This window comes from Cheilinus undulatus, linkage group 12 (assembly GCF_018320785.1).
Source record: "Cheilinus undulatus linkage group 12, ASM1832078v1, whole genome shotgun sequence".
Taxonomy (NCBI): domain Eukaryota; kingdom Metazoa; phylum Chordata; class Actinopteri; order Labriformes; family Labridae; genus Cheilinus; species Cheilinus undulatus.
In genome coordinates this window covers 39,942,443-39,967,238 of record NC_054876.1, presented here as the reverse complement: position 1 = coordinate 39,967,238, position 24,796 = coordinate 39,942,443, and the positions used below count along the sequence as shown (strand labels likewise).

General features: G+C 37.9%; 1 protein-coding gene across 1 annotated transcript in view; it reads right to left on the bottom strand.

The window, feature by feature from the left end:
* Nucleotides 1–24,796, bottom strand: part of castor2 (cytosolic arginine sensor for mTORC1 subunit 2) — a 40,741-nt gene that overhangs the window by 3,824 nt on the left and 12,121 nt on the right. The window contains exons 2-6 of the mRNA XM_041802085.1: nt 18,741–18,811; nt 15,562–15,755; nt 8,488–8,620; nt 5,467–5,590; nt 2,510–2,620 (exon numbers count right to left, since the gene is read on the bottom strand). Coding sequence (XP_041658019.1) covers nt 2,510–2,620; nt 5,467–5,590; nt 8,488–8,620; nt 15,562–15,755; nt 18,741–18,811 — 633 coding nt within the window. The remainder of the gene's footprint in view (nt 1–2,509; nt 2,621–5,466; nt 5,591–8,487; nt 8,621–15,561; nt 15,756–18,740; nt 18,812–24,796) is intronic.

Sequence of the window (24,796 nt, the reverse complement as noted above, 5' to 3'; positions counted from 1 at the left end):
GCAGATGGTGCTAGCAGATGTCTCTCTGTGCAGTTTTCTCTTTAATTGATACATATCTGATGGGTATAGTTTGGCATTGTAATGAAAGTCCAAGCAATAAGTAATTCATGTCAACAGTTATGCAGGTATCAAGACTTTTGCATGCTTTGAAATTGTCATTGCCATGTACGCCTCTTTTGGTCTGGTCTTCACAAGTTTCTCTGCTTGAGGTGACTCACCTCATTTAACAGAATCACTGTTATTTGTGTTTAGAAGTATAATCCTTTTATTCTCCTTTATTTTACTTTTAAGACTCCCAAATACACTTCAGGTATAACAGCAACTCTGCAAAGAGTCAATAGAGAATTTTTTTCACCTTTAAAATGATAAATCACTTATGGTAGATTTTAGACATGTTTTATGAGTTTCTCATCTCTTAATGTTCACCTCATTCTCCTTCAAAGCTCTTCTTTGTTTGGCTTTGGTTAACCAATAGCAGACAGCCCTCAGTCAACAGACACCTGCTGCAGGCGAAGCTAAACTTTAACTCCTCCGATTTACATCAGCAGGTGAGTTCTGTTTCTGCTGTTCAACCTGCTGTTCTGAAGAAGAGTCATTGTAAAGTAGAGAAAAATAGGTGACCTATTCCTTTAAGGCAACATGTTTGGTCTTATATAAACCTGTGGATGAGGCTGACCTACATGGTGCAGGGACAAATATGAACTTTAAAAATTAATAGCAGTTTGGTCCAATTAATCTTTTACCTCCAAATGGCTTAAAGACATCTCCGACCCATATTAGCATTACCTGAGTGTACAATGTACGACCAGGAGCTAATGTGCTGATAAAAAAGGAGAAACCACATGGGATGTGCAGCTGTGCAGGTTTCTTTACATCCTTTCTGCTTAATTAGAGAGTATAGTGAGAGAAACAGAGGGCAATGAGGAGGATAAATGAGTCAGACTGAAACCCCACTGTGACTTAACTATACACACCACTGCTGTGCTACTGCTTAGCAACAAACTCCTCGCCCCCTCAAACAGCAATCATATGTTTGTTCCACCTGCAGAAGCATCATCCAGGTCTCTGACTAAAACAAAACAACATCTTAAAAGAAGCAGGAGGGCTTAATTACACAGTGATGACTATAAAAAGATGCTGTTCACAAAGGACCTCTAATGCTTCGTTTTAGGTGGAGATTTCTGATTTTATGCCCCCAAACAATGAAACTTCCTTCCTCCTCATATCAACATCACAGGCTACAGCTGTATTTTTGAACTTTTAGTACTTTTTAAAACACAGATAGCCTGAATGTTGATAGCTAAATGCTGTTGATCTATATCTACAGTAAGAGAAGGGAAAAATACAACCCAATTCCCTTAAAAGTATATGATTAAACATACAAGGAATGTTAAAACTGAGAAATTGTAGGGTTTTTTGAATATTTTAGAGATGTACCTCAGCTGATACTCTGGAGTTTAGTTACTCTTTAACAAGCAGCCCTTCTTCCTAAATTGCTAAGTTTAGCCATAAGTTTGGGAAGAGTCCTGGTTGGGCCAAACTTCTTCCATCTGAGAATTACAGAGGCCACTGTGCTTTTGGGAACCTTCAGTACAGCTGAAGAGATTTTGTAGCCTTCCCCCAAGTCTGTGCCTTGCAACAATCCTGTCTCAGAGTTCAGAGACAGGATCCTTTGACCTCATGGCTTGGTTTTTGCTTTGATATGCATTGTCAGCTGTGAGGCCTTCTATACAGAGGTGTGTGCATTTCCAAATCTTGTCCAATCAATTTAATTTACCACAGATGGGCTCCAATCAAGATGTAGATCTAGTGTTTTTGCAAAGGATCCTAATACTTTTGTCAATGTGATATTTCAATTGTACAGTAGAAATAAACTGTATGAAACACACATCCAAATATGGGGTATAGTAAATACCACAATTTTTTTTAATATATATATTTTGTATGTAAATAAGATGCCAAAAGAAAATAAATTGCACCAAAATAAGTCTTGATTATCCATTCATGGGTTTGTCTCACTGAATAATAGTTTATAAAGGCTTTCCATATCGAGTAAAATGCATCAACACTCCCCCCAAATAAAACAAAAATATTTTTTGTAGCTGGTTCATTGCATCTTTCAGTAAAGAAAAATTATTTTCTTCTGAACTATATTGTTTTCGGTCAAATTAATCATTGTGGAAACAATATCCAAAAGCATAACATGCCTGTTTTAAAAGGAAATTTTAAACTGGAGTCTTTTATACCCAAGTCACCCACTGCTTTAACCATAGCCTAGTTACCATTACGTATCTTTTAACTTTGCTCTTCTTTTATTTTGTTGTCTTATTTCTGAAAGGTCATTGCTTTCACAGTTGTATCTTTCAGTCTGTAAAGGTCACATTTTTTATTTTTAATTTCTGTTCTTAGAACTGATCTATTTGTGTCTATGTGGAGCATTTTGGGTTGTACATTTGTTTGAGACTTTCTGTGACACTAAAGCAGAGGGGTGAGCTTGCTGTTGTTCTACCTTTGAGTTGTCTGCTCGTCCATGACCAGCGAGATGTAGCCCTCGATCAGAGAGAAGGAGAAGAAGCGGATGTGGTTGGAGTCCTCGGCGGAGGCCCCAGGCTCCTTTGGCCTGGAAAGAAACAGGAATATCTTATAATGTGGTGAAGCTAGTGATGTAGAAATCACATTATGGTTCTTTCACACCTACTGACCAGCCACACAATCAGGCTTTGTTTGTTTGAAGATATTTTCATTTTATTCTCATACATCCACATGGAGTAGTGACAGTGACAGAATTTATGTATATACAGTGCTTAACAAATTTATTAGACCACCTGTCATATTTGTCTCACAGACCATCCAGCATCATGAAGTGCTTTAATACGGACTCTTTCATTTTCAGTGAGCTCTCCACGTTTTACCATTTTGAACAGGAATGAGAACTTTCAAATTAAATTCACCCAAATTTGAGCCGGCTCACTGGGCTTCTCTGAAAAGTCAGAAATTAATCAAGCATACCATTCAACCACTAAAACTCATTTTTCTGTTCAGGAATGCAAGTAAATAACTATAATTTGACATATTAATCAAGAAACAGCAATGTGCTTTACTATCTTTCAGTTTTTTTGTAAATCAGTAAATTTGAAAATTCATGGTAACAATAATAATTATATTTTAGCATTAAAAATATCACTTGAGTTAAAGAGCTTCTACATATTGGTGTATTATCCATTGCAGAAACATAAAAAATGATTTTGGTAATTACCAATGCTGTTAATTTAGGGCAGCTGTGGCATAAACCTTACTTTGGTTAGGGTTAGGGTGGTCTAATAAATTTGTTAAGCACTGTATATCATTTTATAGGGCCATTTATATAGATTTTTGATCACATTACCATGTTCACATTACATTAATAATTGTTCAGTTTTTGGTTTACTTTTTTCCACACAACTTTAATCTACCATTCATACCATGATCACTATAAGGACAAAAGTATGTGGCTCTCTGACCATTACACCAGCTGGGACTGTAATGACATTGTTTCCAAATATATGCACTTAAACACAGAGTTGCTCCTTCTTTTGCAGCTATAACAGCCTCCACTCTCCTTGGAAGGCTGTCCACATCATTTTACAATGTTTTTGTGGGAGTTCAAGTCCTTTCATTCTGTAGAACATTTGTGAGGTCAGGCCTGACTTGCAATCTCTGTTTCAGTTCATCCCAAAGGTGCTCGATGGGGTTGAGGTCAGAGCTCTGCGTGGGTCAATCAGATTCTTCCTCACTGACCTCATTAACCCATGTCTCTATTGTCTTTGCTTTTTGCACTGGGGCACAGTCGTGGCGGAACAGAAAAGGGCCTTCCCCAGATTGTTCCCACAAAGTTGGAAGCAAAGCATTGTTCAAAATGTCTTGGTAGGCTGAGGCATTAAGATTGGCCTTCACTAGAGATAAGGGGCCTAGCCCAAACCCTGAAAAACAGCCCCATACCATTATCTCTCCTCCACCAAACTTCACATTTGGCACAATGCAGTCAGGCAGGTAACATTTTCCCAGCATCTGCCAAACCCAGACTCACCCATCTGCCTCCTAGATAAGCATGATTCATCACTCCACAGAACCCGTTTCCACGACCCCACAGTCCTGTGATGGTGTGTTTTACACCACTCCATGTGACACTTGGTATCGAACTTGGTGATCTGAGTTTTGCATGCAGCTGCTTAGCTATGGGGACCCATTCCATGAAGCTCCCGTTGCACAGTTCTTGTGCTTACATTAATGCCAGAGGAAGTTCAGAACTCTTCAGCAGAGCGTCGACTTTTATGCACCATGCACCTTGGTAGTCGTTGACACCGCTCTGTGATTTTACATGCTCTTCTGCTTTGTGGCTAAGTTGCTGTTGTTCATGAACACTTCCACTTTCTAATAATATCACTTACAGTTGACTGTGGATGAAATTTCACAAACTGTCTCACTGCAAAGGTGGCATCCATCACAGTACCATGCTTGAAGTCACTGAACTTTTCAGAGTGCCTGGTTGGACAACTGTAGGAGCAGATCTGATTAAAACACCTGAATCCCATAATTAACAGGTGTGGCCAAGTATTTTTGTCCATATAGTGTATGTTTGCTTGTATTAGGAATCTTACATTAACAATACTGTAGTTCTACTGATGATGATGATTTTGATCAGTACAATCAAAACATTAACTTTTATATCATTACATCTCTACAAACCAGTTTAAACAATATTTTAGAGCAATAATTATGGAAGTCACTGAAGGGCCTCAGTCACAGCAGCCTCACTGTGACAGTAATATGAGCTGTGTGCTAACTTACTAATGTTAAAATGTTCACCACTGTCACTGCAATTATAGCATGCCTTGGTTATAGAGATGATATTAAAATTTAACAAAGTAGAGCAGAGGCTGGTATGAATGTCTTTATCTTGCAGGTATGTGTGATAAACTCTTGAGACTTGATGATAAAAGTCAAGAGATCACCAAAGTTATTAATACTCCTCCTGAGGGAACATGGATGTCTGAACTAACTTTAATGTCATATCAGTGAATACCTGCAGTGATTTCTTGGTAATCTAACAGACATTTCATCAAGTTTCTGTTTTGTCCTGCAGGGCGAAAACTTTACACAGATGAGTGCATCATACATGCGTAGCTCTCTTGAAGGACTTTAATTCAGATGATATGCTGTTCCACAAATGCATGAAAGACATCAAATTTTGTTGACTTTTTTAGCAGTGAGGACTGACTCAAATCTTAAAATCAACCAAGCTCTTGAAAGAAAATTTCAAACTGGTTGAATGTTTTTTGATAGTGCTTTTCATCCTCTGACAGATGAGTCAGATTTTGTTTTTCTCCCCCTCTCTTTTAATACTGAATCTCTTGATTTTTAGAGTTATTTTCAAAAGCTTATAAAAGCTTTTTCCCAGTATTGAGAATAAAAGAAGTTGGTTCTTACCCTCCAGAGTAAAACATGACATCCATGAGCAGGGTGGCGACAGAGGGCAGTGTGTCTGGGTCCAGGCTGGTCACACAGAACATGTTGCTGGGACTAGATAAAGGGTGAATGATGGGGCGTGGCACTGAAAGCACAAAACATGGATGAATATAAGACGAGCTTAGATGTAGCAATGTAGCCAAGACAGATTTTTAGTCAGAAATTTCTTATCCTGACATTTTTCAAAACCCCATTATCTGAGATAACAAATTAACCTTTAAGCCAAATTTCTAAATAACAGTCAAAGCCCAAAAAGAGAAAAACACGGAGCAGGAATCGCTGCAGTTCTTTGAAAACAGAACTGATTTGTTTTGCCCTAAGGTAAAGAATGAACTTTCAACATTTTCATAAATAATATTATGATTGCAAAGTAATCTGCTGGAGCCTGACGTGGTGAGGCTTTTAGGAACTATATTATCTCAAATGTTTAGTGAGATAAGTTCTGAAATGATGAGTGGATGAATACACTCATAAGCCCTGCTTCAGTGCCTCTTATTGACAACAACCCACCTTCTAATTATAATTTTATTCTGTTTTAATTATTTTAATTGTTACTAACATCATTTTTTTTTTTTTTTTTGCTTTATCGACTTAAGATCTGACTGTTTCATTGTCATCTGAGATTCTGAGATTTTTTTGAAAAATCTACCCTTCCCAAATGCTTCTATGGGAGCTTTACCAGATGAATAAACTATATCCATGCAATGGAGATATAAAAGTCTATCTGGTGTGTCAGGTTACTGGTTACTGGAATTATTTGCGTACTAATGCATACCATCCAGACTCCCTAGCCAAAGTGGTTGTCTTATTTTTGAGTCTTTTATAATAAACACCATAAAGTCACCATAACAATTAGTAAAACATATCCTCGAAAGACCCTGCACGTACAAATGAAGACACTGCATTTTGGACTTCCTACCACAAAGCAATGATTTCTACTATCAGAACTTTTTAAGATATATGACAGTAAAGATATTTTTTGGAGAATTTGCTGTTTGGATATTTCAGGGAATTCAATTGGAAAGTTTCAAATATTTTCATGAGAATTAAGGGGATATGTTTTCATATTTGGGTGTTTCATTGGAAGTTTTTGGGAAATTTATTTTTAACGTTTTTTTTGGCAATATCATTGGAATTTGAAAAAGTTGTTTGGATGTTTGGGGTAATTTGAAATTCTTTAGGCTTGTTTATGGAAATTTGGCAAGAAACTTTAAATATTTGGGGTGTGGGGGTAATATAGAGGTTTTAATCATTTTCATGGAAAGTTCAGATATTAGTTTGAAAGTATGGATGTTTCTTAACCTGACACACCTTAACCTGAAAACCTTCAATACTAAGCGTTTGGGAAAGGGCAGAGGATTGGAAAAAAATTCGGAGGGTGATTGGATGAACATTCTGTCTGTCACACATCTACGGGCCAATCAGAGCAACAAAACACGTGACGTAGCTGCGACCGAGGTGCGCGTGCGCAGCGACCGAGTAATAATACGAACCATGGTGATTGTAGACATGTCAGTACACAACTTTGTCGTTTTTGAAAAGAAAACAACTCAATGCTGTTCTTTGTTCTTTTTTAACGAAGAAATGACACCAAGCTCTGATAAAAGGGGCGCTTTAGCAGCATCCACGCTAATCTCTTCCACCATGAGCACTGGCCACTTGTTGCTGCTTGCTTACATCACGACTCCACCGGGCCTGAAAATACTGCCCCTCGTCGCTGATTGATCTAACCTGGCCCTAACGGTTCAGACGGAAGCTTTGCAAAATGGATTTGCCAGTGAGAAACAAGGAAACAGGTGTATCCATCTGCTTTGCAAGGTTAGATGTTTCTGTTATATTTAGGGAATTTTGGGGAATGTATTTGTAAAGTTTGGGAAATTTGCTGAGAAACTGTAGGGGGAATTTGCTATGAAATGAGGGGTCTCAAGCTAAGAAATTTTCAGGCATTTACATGGATTTTTGTTTAGATTTATGTAATGTGAAACATTTGGGGACTGTCTGAAGAAATTATCATGTGCTTTTAATGGGATTCTTGACAAGTATTTGAATAAATTTTTACAGAATAAACAACCTCCAAAAGTGTCTAAAATATTTTTTTAAAAAGGATTTTTTTTTTTGGCTAGGGGCCTGACTTGGGGTGGGTTTATGTTTTTGTTAATTTTATTATTTCATTACTATTGTTTTTCTTTTTGTTTGTTTGATTTTTGTATGATTTAGCATGTTTATGTATGGGTAAGGGACTACATACAACAAAAGCTTCTCTGATATATTTATGTACTGGTACCCAAAAGGATTCAAAAGTGGACTTATGCATATGTTTGTTGGTATATTGACATTTATGCCCCCCAAGCTCTGTTATATTTACTGTTTGTACTCTCTTGTTCAATTGTCAAAATGGCAATAAAAATTTAATCACAAAAAAATAATTTCCACAGGAATTTGGAGTCATTTCTTTAAAATTTTAGGTAATTTGTATGGATCTTGGAAAGGAAAATCATGAAATTCCTGTTCAAAGACAAGGTTGCTTTTTAACCTATCAGGTCCTACTTATCCCAGGCAAGTGAGAGAAACTAAAAAAGCATTCCAAACAAAAGTTCAGGACTCAGGAGGTCAAAGGAGGTTTGTATTTGGTTGCTTATAAGAAAGAGACTAACATAAGAAAAAAAGTTATAACACACTTCATATCTTCAAACAGAATTATTTTAAACAAAAGCCAAAAGAAAACATTCATTTTCAGTGCATTATAGAGATAGAGTTTAGGAAAATCCTAAAATAACTTCAATCTATTTTCAAGGCACACAGGGAGATCAAACTGGTGACACACAATGGTGGCCAGGGATATTTTCAAAATAGTCCACCTAGTGGCAAAGACTGCATTCAAAAAAGTTTCAAAAGTCTTTCAGAAGCATGATTAGTCCATTATATTGTGAAAATGTTAACAATGCTTTATACAAAATGCAATTAAAGTTGGTTTCTGCTTACTGAGTTTTGGCTTTACAAAGCCGTTGGTGACCCCCAGATCGTTAACAGCCACAGTTTCTCCATTGACGACCCGCAGCAAAGTAAACTCTGAAGACAGCGTGTGCATGACCATCGGCAGGTCTCGCTCTCGAACCTGAGGACAAAATACACAAGATATAATTTTTAAAAATGATCAAGGCAGACAGTAAGTATTTATTGCTCCTTTATACTGTAAAGCTGTGGTTCCCAAGCTCTTTTTTTCTGGGCCTACCTTTGGCAGATGGAAATATTTTTCAAGCTCCCATAACCCTGACCATACACAGCCATGCATTAACATGTTATGGATGCGTTGGGATTAATGGTTCAAGTCAGATCCCTTGGTACTCAGCACCTCAATTATAAAAATGGTTAAACTAATTCTTAATACTTTTTGATCGGTTCAGGCCCAAAAACCTGGTCGACACCTGTCAAATTTGTGACACAGCTGCCCGCTTCTAGTAGTCACTACAGCTCCATTTAATTGCCATTATCATGCTTCCACAATGCTCTAAGCTGTTGTAAACAATGGTGAATTGGTAGCATCAACAGTATCTAAGAACAGTGCAGTTTAGCACAATTTTAATCTAAAAAATGGAGATAAAGTTGTTCGTAGGTGGTGTCAGTGTAAAGTGGTTTACAGCAGAGGTGGAAAAGTGCAACAAAAAAACAACACAATTATAATTTGCAATAACCGGATATTACATTATTTTCCAAAAAGTATCCCTAACACCTACACTGACATATACAGAAAAGCCTAGATCTCTCAGGTAGGATGTTGTTTTAGTCATCATGTCTGCTGTAGATCCATTTTCAATTTTCCAGGAAGTCCACTAACAAACATTGCCATATTTTACTGCCAGCGCAACAGTGCACATTTTTTTTATTTAGCCCTGCCAAGCCCCTCGTCATTGCTTTGGCCGCCCGTTAGAGGTCACTGGCCCCACTCTGGGACTTGTAAAGCACTGTGGTGTTTTATGTTTCTGAATGTTGTACAATTTTTACTCTGAGTTTTCAAATAACTGGTGAATGAGTTGGAAATGAACAATAGCTCTAAACTCTCTGAGTAGCACATCATCTTCATGCTCTGTACTGAAACTAGGTTAAACTGCACCATCAATATTAGATAAAATAAATTCAGTTCAAGTTGTTCCTTAATGAAAAGCTACAAATTACTTATCAGCACACCCATTCTCATGCCAGCTCTGTTTCATCGACAGTTCTTCCACTTCATTGCTTCCTTTATTTTATAAAATGTTTTATTTCAATCTCAAAGCAGAAAATTGCCTTAGGTGGTTTATAATCAGTGTAAAGAGGAAAGAGGAGCACACAACAAATCCAAGAAAAAAAATTTCTGGTTTTACTTTACGTACAACTTAAAGATGCATGAGGTTTATGGTTTATGCTCCCTACTTTGAAAAAAAGTGTACATGTATCTCTGCTTCTAAATGACACCTACTGAACAATATATAAAGACATCATTACAACAATTTCAAGGGGAAAACAAACCATTAAAAACAAAAAATACAATGCAATTTTAACATCACAAAATCATTCCCCATTGTTCTTTTGTTCATGAAAAGTCTTAATTAACACAGGCAGTAAAAGAAATCATGCTTTAAAGATGGCTGAGGCTTTTAATTCAACTGAGCAAAGCAGAGGGCAGAAATTCCTGAAAGTCATGAGAAAACAGAATTTTTTGAAATATAAATTTGAAGGTGGCTAAAACAGGGCAAAATTTATGAGATCAACAAGAAGTATTTTTTTCCAACAGTGACGCAGTTTGATTATTTAATCACAATAAAGCTCAATCAAAATGCCCGAAGCATCATCTGGTGCTTGCATAACTGGCATAATCCCTGCCCAAAAGAAAGCCTGTTTACAAGTAAAAACTGGAGGTCAAAATGTTTCTTAAAGAGGTTAAGAGTTGTCTTCAGAGAGCCAGAAATAAATCTGCAGAGAAATTCTGAAGTTGTGGAATCATGCTGCATTAGATAAGATGATTGGGCTGAGTAGATCTCTTTAACATGAATAAAGGGCAAACAAAGATTAACATTAGAACCATTTTCAAGGGTCAGAGTGTGTGTGGTGTGTTTTTATGTTTTAAGTTCCATGGGTATTATTGAAACTTCATGTCAATAGTTTGGAGTTTTAACAAAAGTCTCATAGAGTCACATCTGAACCCCACAACACAAAACATTTCCACTAAATGTAACCAAGTACAATATAGATGTTAATCATTAACCCTGTAGACATTTGGATTCATGCATCAATATATTTTTAACTTTGACTGTATGAAACATAAACAAAATCCCAGTACACCAGTAGGCCAGTGGGTAGATATTACTTTTATTAGGAGAGAAACAAACTTACCAATTTAAAGGTACACTTAAATCTAAAACTGGAAATTTTACTACAACCAAAAGTTAAACAGAAAATTAAAAAAAAAAGGAAAATGTAAGCCATTGCAGACATACACAAATTACCCTATAACAATTTATAGTAAAAATGTGTTTTAGCCTGTACAAGAAAAAAAAACTGTGCCAAACATTACAGCAAAGTAAATTTTTCTACTAGGGATGCATAATACTGCTGTCATATCAACTTCAGAAGATGATAGTATATCAGCTAAAAATAGATTACCTGTATATATCTGTCAAATGTATGAATGAGTTTGTGGAGTTTTAGGTAAGACCAAAAGACTGTCCTTGGCTAAAGTCTTTTTCTTTGTTTATCATCATTCCTTATATTTGTGTTCTGCTAAGGAATGATGCTTGGCGCTAGTTCAGAAAGGACATGGTAGTCATACGCCCAGCTGTGATTGGTTCTTCCTCTCAACACAGCAGTGTATTTAAATAAGACGTGCTTCTCACTAATCCCTGCTTGCAGTAATGCTGATGCACCATGCTGCTGCTGGCAAAGCTTCACCTCCTCCAATCCAGCCTCCTCCTCGGCTCGGTGCACCCTCTTATTCAGATTCATGAGACTGGATTATTGTATTCAGTGCGCATTATCATTAATGTATCCATCCATATGGGCGTTTCTAGCCATGCGCTCCCTGGAAAGTCAAAACATGCCTTGACTAACCTAGGAGTGTCTTTTGAGCAGAGTTTTCTTTGACAAGTAAAACTGTCATTTGGAAATAAAATGGTTAAATGTATGACGAGAGTGTTCCTGACTGGACTAAAGTTTGTGTCTTTGTTCTTCCTTAAACTTTAAAATGTGATTTAAGTACTCAAGTTTTATGTCTGTACTACGTTCATATATCAGTACGTCACACCCATGTATTTTGAGCATCCTGATAAGACAGTAAGCCTAGAAGTGTTGCTTCTTGAATTAGAGTTGATCACTTGAGAAGGTGATAGGCAAAATTGAATGACATCACTCTCTGGAAAAAAGAGATTCCTTACAGCAGCCTTTACTTTGATTAGATTCTTGTGTGTGAAGGGTACATGTGTCTTGACTTAGTAAGGATATAGTCATGGCTCTGTCAGGCTTTACTGCTTTATGTAACACAAAAGACCCAAACAGAGGGGAAATAAACAACACATCTTGAGCTGGTTGTATGTCGTCCTCGGATTTTTAGTAATGCACTCCGACACAGTGAAAGACAGAAAGGAGATGGGTGGTGGTGATGGTAGATGTGGGCAACAGGGTGAGCCCAGCAGGTTGTAGCTTCTTTTCTATCTGACAGAGCAATAATTAGGATTATGGGTAGGAGCAGCCAGTGCACAGACAGGAAATAGAGTATGATACCTGGAATTCCAGCAGCAAGAGGTTGAGCTGCTGATCCCCTTTACGTAACAGATTATGAACATCGACACTGTTTTTTTCTTTCATTTTCATAAACATGCCAGAGCTGCTCAGCAGACCCTGTTTTTCCACGAAAGCGAGGCAATAAAAAAATACTCCCTGTGGCCAGAGAGGCTTCAGTATGAGAGAGGATCTGTCTCCAAATCAAAGGCAGTGAGGCCAGGAGAAGGTACAATATGTCCAAGGTTATTGCTTTTACATGTCAGACATTCTTAGGATGTAAAGAATTGTTTAGCCTGTGGTTATATAATGGAAAGATAATGATACTGTCAAAGCATGCTGTCAACAGGATCAGTTATTGGCTCTCAAACACATTTAATCAGTTCGTAAATGAATCATGTAAACAATGGTCTAAAATTGTATGTGGAACAGACATGGAGAATGCATTTTGTCTGTTATTTTGTTTACATGTAATTCTGCAGGTTTGCTCTGCTTTGACTTGCATGTGTTGTTCTGTGCTCCTGCCCTGAAAGAGCAGAAACAGTTATGTTGTGATGAGTACCTTTTTGAGTTGAGTACTTGTATTACCTCAGATATTTACAACAGTTTTCAAAGCCAGATAAACCCTTGTTTTTTGTGGTTGAGTGGAAGGGAATGGGAACAGAGGAAAGTTAGTGTTTCACAGCTCTAAATGGACCTGTACTTCAATCAACATCAGAAAATTTCTACATACATTAAGTATGATTCCTACACTTTACAAAAGAGTGATTTTTACCATTTGCAGACCACCTTGTAGTCTTGTAGCCGAATAAAGGGACAAACAGTCTTGAGTAGTCTTGTACTGAGCTAAGAGGCTAGCTGATCCTCTTTAACATATAAAAAGATCCTTTTTTGGTCACAGACATGCTTATTTAAACTGTGATATATTATCAAATATATAAACCTTGTGGGGCAAGCCACAGAGTGATGCTGAGCTGTTAATGGACATGCCTATGCTATGAAAAGGTACCTTTTTTTCTGTTTGAGTCCCAGTTTTATTTCATCCATCCACATTTAAAAAGCCACTGTGTCCAAATGAAGGGCTGAAAAGTCTCTACTGAGCTGAACCAAATGATCTGGATCTCCCAAAAGAGGCGGATTTCCTGTCGAAAGCGAGGCTGCGGGTTAGTGAGACGGACATCAGCTGAGGAAACACAGCTAAGATCAGAGTTTAATGAGCTAAAATAGGACAAAATTGTACTCAATCCAACCACTCTGTGGAAACAGACCATGCATGGGTATTGTGTGACACCACCATCCAGGTTTTGGATGAAAGCTTTTGAATTCCTACCTGCTGCCATTTCTCTGTGAGTTTTTTAAAACTTTTTATAAAGTTTTTGCCTGAATATTTCACTACTTTCAGGACACAAAAGTAGCTTAAGAATGAAGAATGTTTTTATTTTTTGCACTTTGAATGCTTAGCATAGAAACAGCTCAAAACACAGCCTTTTTGGTAGCGTTTCTCTATGCAGAAATCCCTACTTTACCCCTTCGGGGTGTTCTCTGCTGCTGCTTGACATCATCTGCAAAGAACCTATTACTATATAACTGCTGTCAAACAATTCAAAATAAAGGCAAAGTGTAAAAAACGCAGGGTTGAGCTGGTTATGACTGTGCTAAGCGTTCAAAGTGCGAAAAAATAAAAAAAACATTCATAATACTTGAGCTACTTTTGTGTGCTGAAAGTAGTGAAATATTCAGGCATAATAATATAAACTTTAATAAAAAATAGTCGCAGGAAAACACCATCAGGCAAGAATTTAAATAAAGCCTCTGTCTAATGCCTGGACGAGTTGCTCGTGTAAGGTCTGCTTCCACAAAGTGGTCTAGTGTGATTCAGTCCAGTTTTGCCATGATTTAGCACATTAAACTCTGATCTTACCCATGTCTCCTCAGCTGTTACACATCTCTCCACCTCCAGCCTCTCTTGTGATGGGCCCAATATGCTTCTCTATGCTGCAATAAAGTACATATGATACGGCACCATATGTTACGATACGTTATGAAACGTTACAATAATCCTATTTCAACCAAAAGCTCCAGTGTTTAGAGACACAGCATTTGTGGCCATACTGATTTTGTAACACCTGTATTGATACTAATGTCATTGTTTTTAGGACAGGCCAGAGATTTGACAATTCTGATTCAATCATACTGTTAGAGTCTGATTTCTTTTCTGGATTGCAGGCTAAATTGGGAGCTAGCAACAGTGGCTCGCCTAAAAGAGTCATCACTGTTTCAATTAAAAGCATGTTTGTGACTAAACGAGGATTTTTTTTTAATATGTTAAAGTGCCTCAGCTAGCCTCTTAGCTCAGCACAAGACTCCTCAAGACTCTTGTTTCTCTTTATCTGGCTACAAGATGCTAGTTGCTGGGAAGCCTGCAGGACTGGGTATTTGTGATATTGATCGCCACCATCTCAGGTAAATCATATAAACTGTGGGAAAATCACTTTTTTTCAAAGTGTAAGAATTTTACTCCATGTATGTAGAAATTTTCTAATGATGATTGCTGTGTAGATGTCCATTAAGAGATGTTAACTGCTAACAATCCTAATGGCTGCCTCCATTACCTGACCCCAAATGGACATTCTGGATCATGTGATTCACAACAACCTATTTGCACCTCTCTGGGTTTTTCCTTTCTTTGATTTTGCAGCGGTATAACATGGGCTCCCCATCAGTTAATGCATCCAGATGAACAGGGACACTCTTTCATTGAAAAAAAATAAAAATACAACTGGCTAAAATACATATGTGTCAACTTCAGCAGTAGGACGCCATTCTTGCCTACCACAGGTGGTCACATGACTGTGTGATGTCATGAGAAAGCTATGAATAACTTGATTTATTTGTTGATTTGAAGGCCAGTATCTCCACTGAGGTGCAATACAGATTAAGAACAAGACTCTGCATGTGCTCTGCTGATCCAGGAACAGATATCATTGGAATCCCAGAGTCTCAAGGGTTTGATAAACCTCCCAAAAAAATACATGTGGTTGGACAACATAACAAAATGTTTTTGAGGTTTTATTTTCCATCCCTGCGTTCCCATGAGTTCAGATGGTCAGGTCACAGGTTCAACACAAAACAAGCTATTGTGTGTTTTCATGGTTTTTAATTCATTTGATTTTCTACTGCCAGACTGCTGTCAGGAGACCTTAAATTTTCTGCTATTATGGACAATGTTCATTCTGTTTCAAAATCTGCAAAACACTGTAAATCTGTTAGAAGAATACAGAAGTATTATTTATAATCCTCACTCACCAGAATGAAGTCCGTTTGATATGTGGACAGCATGAAGACAGAGATGTTGTGGTCAGCCAGCGGTGCGATGACTGATTTGGCGATTTTGGTGACTCCGATGGGCTGTGAATTGGAGGTGTTGCCGCCTCCCGACACCACGTTAAGAGCCAACCACGTGGCATCAGCAACACTGATGTGCTCTGACTGGGGTAACTCTAGGGACGGACAGAGACAGGCATGTCAGAAAGATCTGGAGTGGAAGTTTTCACAGTGGCACTTCTGTGGCACAGTTAACTAATAATCCATGAGAGGAGGTGATGGAGAACTACCTACAAGACACAATTAGGCTATACACAAGGTCAAGCTATTAGAAGGAGCTTACAGCATGTAAAACAGCTGTGTTTATTTTTTACAACAGGGATTTCTTGGCAGTCAGGTCATGTAAGTAAACCCCAATTTTCTGGTAGTTTCACACAAGTGGAGACACATTTTTCAACCAGTTTGGAATAAATAGACAAAAACTGGGTCTTGAGGCTGAGTAATGTTCATGAGGGTTTGTTCCTCATTTTATAATGTGATCTAGATCCTCTTTTTACACTCTTTAAAAAAAAAATACCTACTTTTCTGCTATCTGGAATTACAGAAAATATGATAACATTTACAGCCTACAGTATCTACTTTTCAGTATTAGCCTATGTGATTAAAGAGACTGTAATGGACAAGACTTTCTACTCGTCATACTAAAGCCCAGCCCACATGGCTGTGTTTATGCAGCTCTGAAATGTGAATTTGTAGCGGTCTATCATTGTTTTTTCTCTTACAAAGCAAAAGTCATGAAAACACACCCTACATAAGTTAAATCAGATCAGAAGTTTAAGTTACTGTTAGCTTAGATATATGTATTGCTGTTTTTTTGTAAAACCTTGTTGACCTTATGGTTCTTTTTCTACTCTTGAGCTGCATAATCGATGTGCTGAATTAGGTCACTTCAGCATCTCATATAGATGCATATGTAATGTTAGTGTCTGTTTCAGACACAGAGCAGACAGTGCTAGTCCCTAACCTGTAATCCTTTGGTTCACATCACTGCACAAACCCTGATATTTTTAACAATGGTCTTAGCCAAAATAAGGACAAAACAAGAAAATCCAAAAACAGAACACTTCTTCTGGTTTATTAATGATGGTGCATAGGTCATCTGGGCGCGGCGGAGTCATGATGAAGCATGCAGCAACAAGAGGCCGGTGCAATTATGGCAGAAGACATTAGTGTGGATGCTGCTAAAGAGCCAGTTTTATCAGAACTTGACGACATTGTTCATTAAAAGAAGAACAAAGAACAGCATTGAGTTGTTTTCTCTTCAAAAACGACAAAAGTCGTGTACTGACATGCCTACAGTCGCCTTGGTTCGTGTTATGTAGTTCTTTACGGAGTTTACTCCTCGGCAGCAGCTACATCCTCACATGTTGTGTGCTCTGATTGGCCCATAAAGATGTGATAGACTGAACGTTCATCCAATCACCTTTTTTTTTGTCCAAAGGCTCTACCGTTCCTGTTTGTAAGAATCCATTATTTATGGCATGGTTGCCAATGTTATATATGGACTACAGATTGGGGAATAGAGAGGGATGGGGGGATGAACTCAATTATTTTTCGATTAATTTTCTGTTGTGTGTAAAGCACTTTGTGCTACATTTCAATGTATAAAAAAATGCTATAGAAATAAAGATTTATTGATTGATTTCTTTAACTTGAAATGTGTCAAAATGGCAATTTAATAAATCTAATTTTTGCAGCGGCAGAGATTTTATGCACATTATGCAAACACTCCAGCGTCACATTTTTTTAATAATGGTTTACAAACATCCTCCTTTTTGTGTTTTATGTATGTTATCCTTAAACAAAATGAGTGACATAAAAAGGAGAATGGCCTTCAATAAAGCAAATGACATCAAATTTGCAATATGAGCAAGAATAATTAGCTCATTCTATCTAAAGCTGATGAAGCTTAGTGTTAGTTAACAAAATTCATACCCCAAGTTGCGATCAGCTGATAGCCAGCTTCACCTCCTCCACCCCAGCTGCCTCCTTTACAGCATAAACTTGTTGCACCCTCTTATTTAGATTCATGCATGAATAGAAACCCCATACAGATAGATGCATTTATGACAGTGTGTATTGAAAACAATGAAACTATTCATATGCTCCCTGCAAAGTCAAAGCAGCTGCTTGACTAACCCAGGGAGAATCTTTAGAGTAGAGTTTTCTCTGCCAAGTAAAACTGTAGTAGGTCCATTTTGCAATAAAATGGTTAAATGTATCATGAGTGTCCCTGGCTGAAGGCTGGCTGTAATTTGGGATTATTTATTGCTTGAATTTGTTGAAAAATACTCAAGATTAGGAACCTAAGAATAATCACATATTAAATCGTAATTGCAATATTGGGTGAAAAAAATCGCAATTAGATTATTTTTTGCAAATCGTTTAGCTCTAGTATGCAGTGGACGAAAAACACACAAGTTATTTTTTAATTACTGTAAACATTTTAGTGAAAAAAATGTACTTTTAAATTCTGATTAAAAATAATAAAAAAAAGAAAAACAACACTAAAGGAAAATTATCTAAGGCCTTAAATATCTTTATTTTATGCCACCTTCTAATCTGGTCAGTCAACAGACACCACTATAAATCTTATCCACAGACTACACAGCAGTTACTGTATGTTCTGCCTAATGAACTCCTTCCAGTGGACTGAATTGTGTAATTATCGCAGTGTTTGTTAAATCCACTAATTCAAATGCATATGTATTCATTCTGTCTGTATTAAATGATTCAGTGACTCATGTTGTTGATGAGTGTCCACAGTTTGTGGAACTGACAGCAGGCAGCAGCTCGCTCAGAGCCAGCCAGCAGTAGAAAATACCTGCGCCTGTTATGCAACACACAGCCTGTGGTCTCCAGGGTAACCAAGGAGGGTCACCCTGGGAGAGGGTGTGTAATGACATGGATTCACTCAGTCAGCCAACCACAAAACACGGCGACTGGCAGCTTGGCCTCACATCCATAATGACAAAGTGTGCTCAAACATTGGCTGCTGAGGCTGCGTGGTGCTGCAGAGAACCACAGACTGCACAATGTGATCTTTCCCCGCCCCCCCGATCTATGGTTACCACAGCGACTCTAAAGATCTATAGACTCACCTTTAAAGCCTTCCTCATCAACGATTATGGTGTAGTCCTCTGGAGTCTCCGTCAGACTGAAGAACTTGCATCTGAAAGGAGATGGAAAAACAGAGGAAAGAATATGAACATCTGGAGAAAAAGTCCAAAGATTAACTGCCAGAGTCATTTCTGAAGTCTGTCGAAAAATTACTGTCGCCTTTAGCTCTGCTGCTCCCTGATGCATTCATAACACACATCAAATAGTGTTTGGAGATTTGAGGAGGCAGTTTCATATGAAAAGATGCATCAATGAGATGTTCAGAGATCGACACAACACTGAAAGTATGCCTGTAAATGTCTACTTCATCATTTTATATTGAACATGAGGATCATAACCGAGACATCAATAAAACTCAGTGCCGCTCTGCTTCCAGTATTAACGTCCAAACACAAAGAGCTATGAGAGGAATAACAATGATTCAGGGATGTTTATACATGCAAACAGAGGGCTATGACCTTCAAATTACACCTCGAATAGACCACAATCATTTATCACATGCATTTAAATGACAGGGGCTGTAAACATGATTTTAAAGATGGAAATGTCCACCACTGCTCCCACGCTGAAATATCTACAAAACTAAGTGATGGACCGCCATAAAAACTTGGACTAGCACCTGACAGTTTGATGTCTCCATGAGGTAGTGAAAGTACAGCAGTGGGTTAAGAAGAAGAGCCAGGGTGGTTTTCTATGTACGTGTAATTCTTTTAAAGGGGACATATTATGCAAAAAATCACTTTTTCAGGCTTCTCTCACAAAAATATGTGCCCCTGGCCTCTCCACAATCCCCCAAAGGATCAGAAAAATCCATTCCCTCCCCCCTCTTTTTCTCCACCTTTCAGAAAATGTGTGCTGAAACAAGCTGCTCTCAGATTTTCCCCTCATGATGTCATGTAGGGAGTTAGCACCGCCCCCAGGTTTGTTTGGCCCTCCCTGCTTGGAAGAAAGTTCCACCCTCCTCTCTGCTGCCAGCTGAGATGTTGGATAGCTCAGAAGGTTACCCTGCAGACTTTGATTTAGAAGATTGATGGTTAGAATCCCATTCAGGTCCTTAACTTTAGATGAAAGTGTCAGAACATTGTAACATCAGAAGTGCTGCATCCATTTCCTGAGAGGGGTGTGGTCAGGGGCGGAGCCAAAGGGCTTATTAACATTTAAAGCCATAGACACAGAAACGGCTCATTCTGATCGAGGCTGGAACAGAGGGGTTTTTAGACACGCAAAATTCCAATACTGGAGTGGTTTTTTTGGGCAAACAACTTTATAGGCATGTTTTGGGGGAACCTCTGAGACCAATATAAAGTTGTCTTTAAAGGGTAAAATATGTCCCCTTTAAATTTTGTAAGCAAGTGATGAATATGAGGCCCAAAGACCTTGTTCTCTGACCTCCCAAATCCTTTCAGTTTATTTCTGAATAAGCGGATGTATGGCAAGCTTTGAAAAAAGTCCTTCCAGCATTTCTAAGATATTACATTCTCAGGCAAGCGATGGACATGAGGCTCAGTGATTGTGTCCCTTTAATCAATAACCAACTGTTTCATTAGGGGGTCAGAGTGGACAAAGTCAGAGGAAAATCCCTCAAGTATTCATTAGAATCTCCCTAAAACATAATTTCTTCAGCCCCTGGCATGGAGGCATGAAAGTATGCAGATACATATAAAGTCTACTGTCTTTGTGGTTGACTGATTTATCTTAATGACACCTCGATCTTTAGTTATTAAGAGAGATACAAAAACTCAAAGATCTTTATGTGTGACACAGTAAACAATAATGACTAAGACTTTTTTGCACAAACTTGTTCTCCCTTTCTAAGTGATCACTTGAAAAAATAAGTATTTGTGCTTTGTTGTGTTGGGGACCACTGATCTAGACCTTCATCAGAAAAAAATAGCATATTTTTGTCTTCTTGCGGTACTCAGGGATGCAGGAAATTCACCTAACTAAAAACAATAAATTACCCAACATTAGGTGTCAGGACTTTTTGATTATCTATATTTCTGTGGTTTAATGTCTTTTAAAAATGTGGGTCACTATTTCTCAAAAGGAGGTTGTGATTCCAGGAGAGAATGACTGCTATATAACTGGGGTGGGGATAAAAGGTATAGGATTTTCTGATATCCCAGTATTCCAACTCATTCTTGCCAACACCAATAGTCGTATACCAATATGTACGAAGTCCTGACTACAAACTTTAAATTAACTTGCTGGTCACCTTATAAGGTGAAGCCAAAGAGGTGCAGTGATTTTCAAACATTAGGCTAAGTCATTTCATATGAAAAATGAAAAGCTTTCATGCAACTATGTCAATTTAAAGCTGTTTTCCCTGTTCTTTTTTAAACCCTGCCTGGCTTTAATGCAGTACAGCTGCAAAATAGTGGATATAATGCAGAGAGCTGTTTGCTAAATACCATAACATTAGAAAGACAAAGAAAAAAGTTATGTGATGGTCACCTCAGCTGTTGACACAGCTGAGGAACTAACTTCATACCAGAAATGTTTTTTACAAAACATAAGTTAAAATTAGCATGACGCACACACAATCACAAGCGTTAACGCGTTAATGTTAACAGCCCTATTCTTTACAGGAGTTGTATCTTAATATGACGTCACGTCATAGAGCCTGTGAGACCTGATAGCAGTATCGACAAGCTAAAAAGTTATTGATTTTCGGATATTGGAAAAATACAGAACCATTTCGATCCCCATCCCTACTTGGATGCTTGGTTAATTATGTCATACTTCGAGACCATTTGTTGTTCCCGACACTTAAAAACGAGCCACAATCTGTGGTAAAATTTCAGGTTTGACCCTTTAATGACCTCCATCAGGTGTACAAAGTTAGAACCCTCAAAAAAGGCACGGTCGTTCCTGGCTGATCACAGCCATCCTTTACTTTCTGAGGGGAAGCTGCTACAGTCTGGTCACAGATTCAGCCACCAGCATGCGAGACAAAAAGGCAAAAAAAAAAACAAAAAACAAAAAACAAAAAAAAATGCCCCTGTTGCCATTGGCTTTTTAAATGATTATTTGTATGCCTGTGATATGTCTTACTTTGTATGTTTATTGTTGTATTGCACACTGTTTCTGTGCTTCTATTTATTTTATTGTTAATGCTATACTTATGATTGGTCTGGATTTATGTTTGACAGCTGGCTGCAAAAACAAACTGCCTTTCACAGGGATAATAATGTGAACCTTGAACTTTCAGCCAATATCTGTCGATACCAATATTATGTAGATAATATCGCATATCCTTAAGCTGGGGTTGATTTTTTCTTTCTGTATGTAGGCACTTAAAAGGGTTTGACTACAGCAGGTTAACAGATCATCTAAAATTCTTGTCACAGAGGATAATTACCTACTGTTTAGTGACGTGTTATCTTGTTTACCTCATCAGTGATCTGATTCAAATAATAAATCAGCCAGTTTCTGTCCTTTTATTAATTTTATCAGTGTTTTAGAAAAACTTCTTCCCAAATCTTGGCAACCATATCGGTAACCCTTTCTTTCATCGCATAAAAGATAGATCAAACCCATCCTTTCTCAGAACACTTAAAATCACAAATACTTTTCTGTCTGGACTCCAACTGTCAGGACTGAATGCACCAAAAGCCAAATATTAAAAGACGGACAGAAATCTGCTTAAAATTAGGCCCTGCAGACTTTGTTCATCACAAAGGAAAGCAGTCAGCAGTGAGCTGGATAAACAGCATGCACAACACTACTGTGATAATCACATCATTACAGGCCAGCCACTGAAAGCTCACACGTCAGATTTGGCTGAAAGGTGTGAAAAACAACAGAGGGATAACAGAGAAGACTCAACAATGCTTTGTGTGGAAATGGGAGTGTTTCTCTGAATCAAACGAGCTCTGAAATATCACTTTGACTTGCAGTGATGAGTTTTTGTCTCATACCTGAGTTAATAATACCCCTCTAATCACGATCTTGTCATCATGAGCACTGCTTAATGACTTACACCATTATATGACACTGTGTTCCATCCAGATTAACAGTGAAACAGCAAATCAGCGCAGAGATTAAACGTATTACCGGGCACAGAGGGGGGGATCAGTGAACGTTTAGCCTGCATTACTCACATTCTGCGCTCATGTAAGGAACTTCACAGGGAGCCTACAGATCAGTTCAAAACACTCCTGAGCTCATCTGAGGCAAAAACAGCAAACATGTTTGTGAACTAACCCACCAAAGGGAACACATTCAGGGATGTGATGAGTATTTTTCCTTCACATTGCCACACAAATCCTTTATTCAGTTATTTAGGTAAGTTTAAACATTTTCTAGATCTTGTAAGAACATCAAGCTTTTACATTTTTATATTTAGGGCATAGCATTGTTTGACTGGGGGCTAAGGTTGTCTCAACTTTCAATACCTCCATTCTCCTCCTCCCTGGGTATCATAAAAGATCTGTAGAAATCTTTATAAGATTATAAAACACAATAATAATCAAACACATTCCATAATGTATTTCTTGCCTTTTATTTGGGGCGGCAGGGTATTGAAATGAAGTATCAATACCTGAGTTGTAATTCAGTCCAGTAGGTAGGGGGGCAGGGGTGGAGAGGACCACAGTGGGCAGAAAAGAGTCATCAATCAAAATCCAGAATCTTCTGTCATGTCTCTGCAGACAATTTGATGCGTTTTAATTTTCCAAGAGCATAACTGCAGTGAAACAATCAAGAAGTTCTCTCTCTGTATCACTGCTCTGCTTTAGCAACTTGCTCTCATTTGATCGCCCATTGCCGCACACTGTGGCTCTCTCTCTCTGCTAACAGCAGCTTCAGCTCTGTACTAATGCATATCTGTTCATTTCCTCAAACCATGGTAGTTTTGGTGTTTCTGAGCGTAAAAAAATAACATTGATCATACCAAATGTGGTTTAGATCTAAAACTTCACACAGTGTGAAGTTTGATGATGAACAAATTGATAATTTCAGTCCCTGAATTACTTTAAAGTGTAAGGAATGATGCTAAATAAAGAAAAGACTTCAGCTGATGTAGGTCTGTTGGTCCAGCCTAAAATTCCTCTAACTTATTTGTTCATACGACCAATATTTACAGCTGACAGGCAGATTTTTAATAGCCAAAATATAAGTAGTACATATTGGCAGAAATGTTCATAACTACTGATACAACAATTCATTTTTTGAGCTAATATTTTCCGCTGTGATATCATACTGATAGTATCTTGCATCCCTGGTATATAAGAAGTATTGAAGCATTGAAAATGTTGTCAACCTTATCCCTGTGCGTGCATAAATCATCTGCCGGCTCCTCAGCTTCCTCTCACGGTCCAAAAACTTGACTCTTAATTAAGGTTTGAGTTCCCCTTGTTGTTTGTTTGTGAACCCTGTGATTGACCGGCCACTAGCACTGGGTAGTTAATCGCAAATTGGATTAAATCACACTATGTCCTGCTGCAATTTACAAATCGCCGAAGTTGAAATTTCTTTAACTTGAAATTTGTCAAAATATCAGTTTAATACGTTCATTTTTGCAGCGGCAGAGATTTTATGCACATTATGCAGTAATTCAAGTATCATTTTTATGGTTTTCAAGAATCCTCCTTTTTGTGTTTTATGTATGTTTTGTTTCAGTCAAAATGAGTGACATAAAAATGATGATCCCCTTCAATAAAGCAATGGGTATCAAAACTGCAACATGAGCAGAAATAACTAGTTCATTCCATCTACTGTAATATTGATGAAGCCTAGCATTAGTTCATATCCCCAGCTGCACTCAGCTTATAGCCGGCCTCACCTCCCCCACCCCAGCTGCCTCCTTTATAGCCTTAAAGCTCATTGCATCCTGATATTCAGATTCATGCTAAAATAATTTGTTTTCAATGCACAGTCATTTATGTACAGTATCTACTCATATAGGGGTTTCTAGCCATGCCCTCCCTGAAAAGTCAAAGCATGCTGCTTGACTAACCCAGGAAGCATCTGTAGAGCAGAGTCTTCTCCACCAAATGAAAATATAGATCCATTTTGCAACAAAATGGTTAAATGC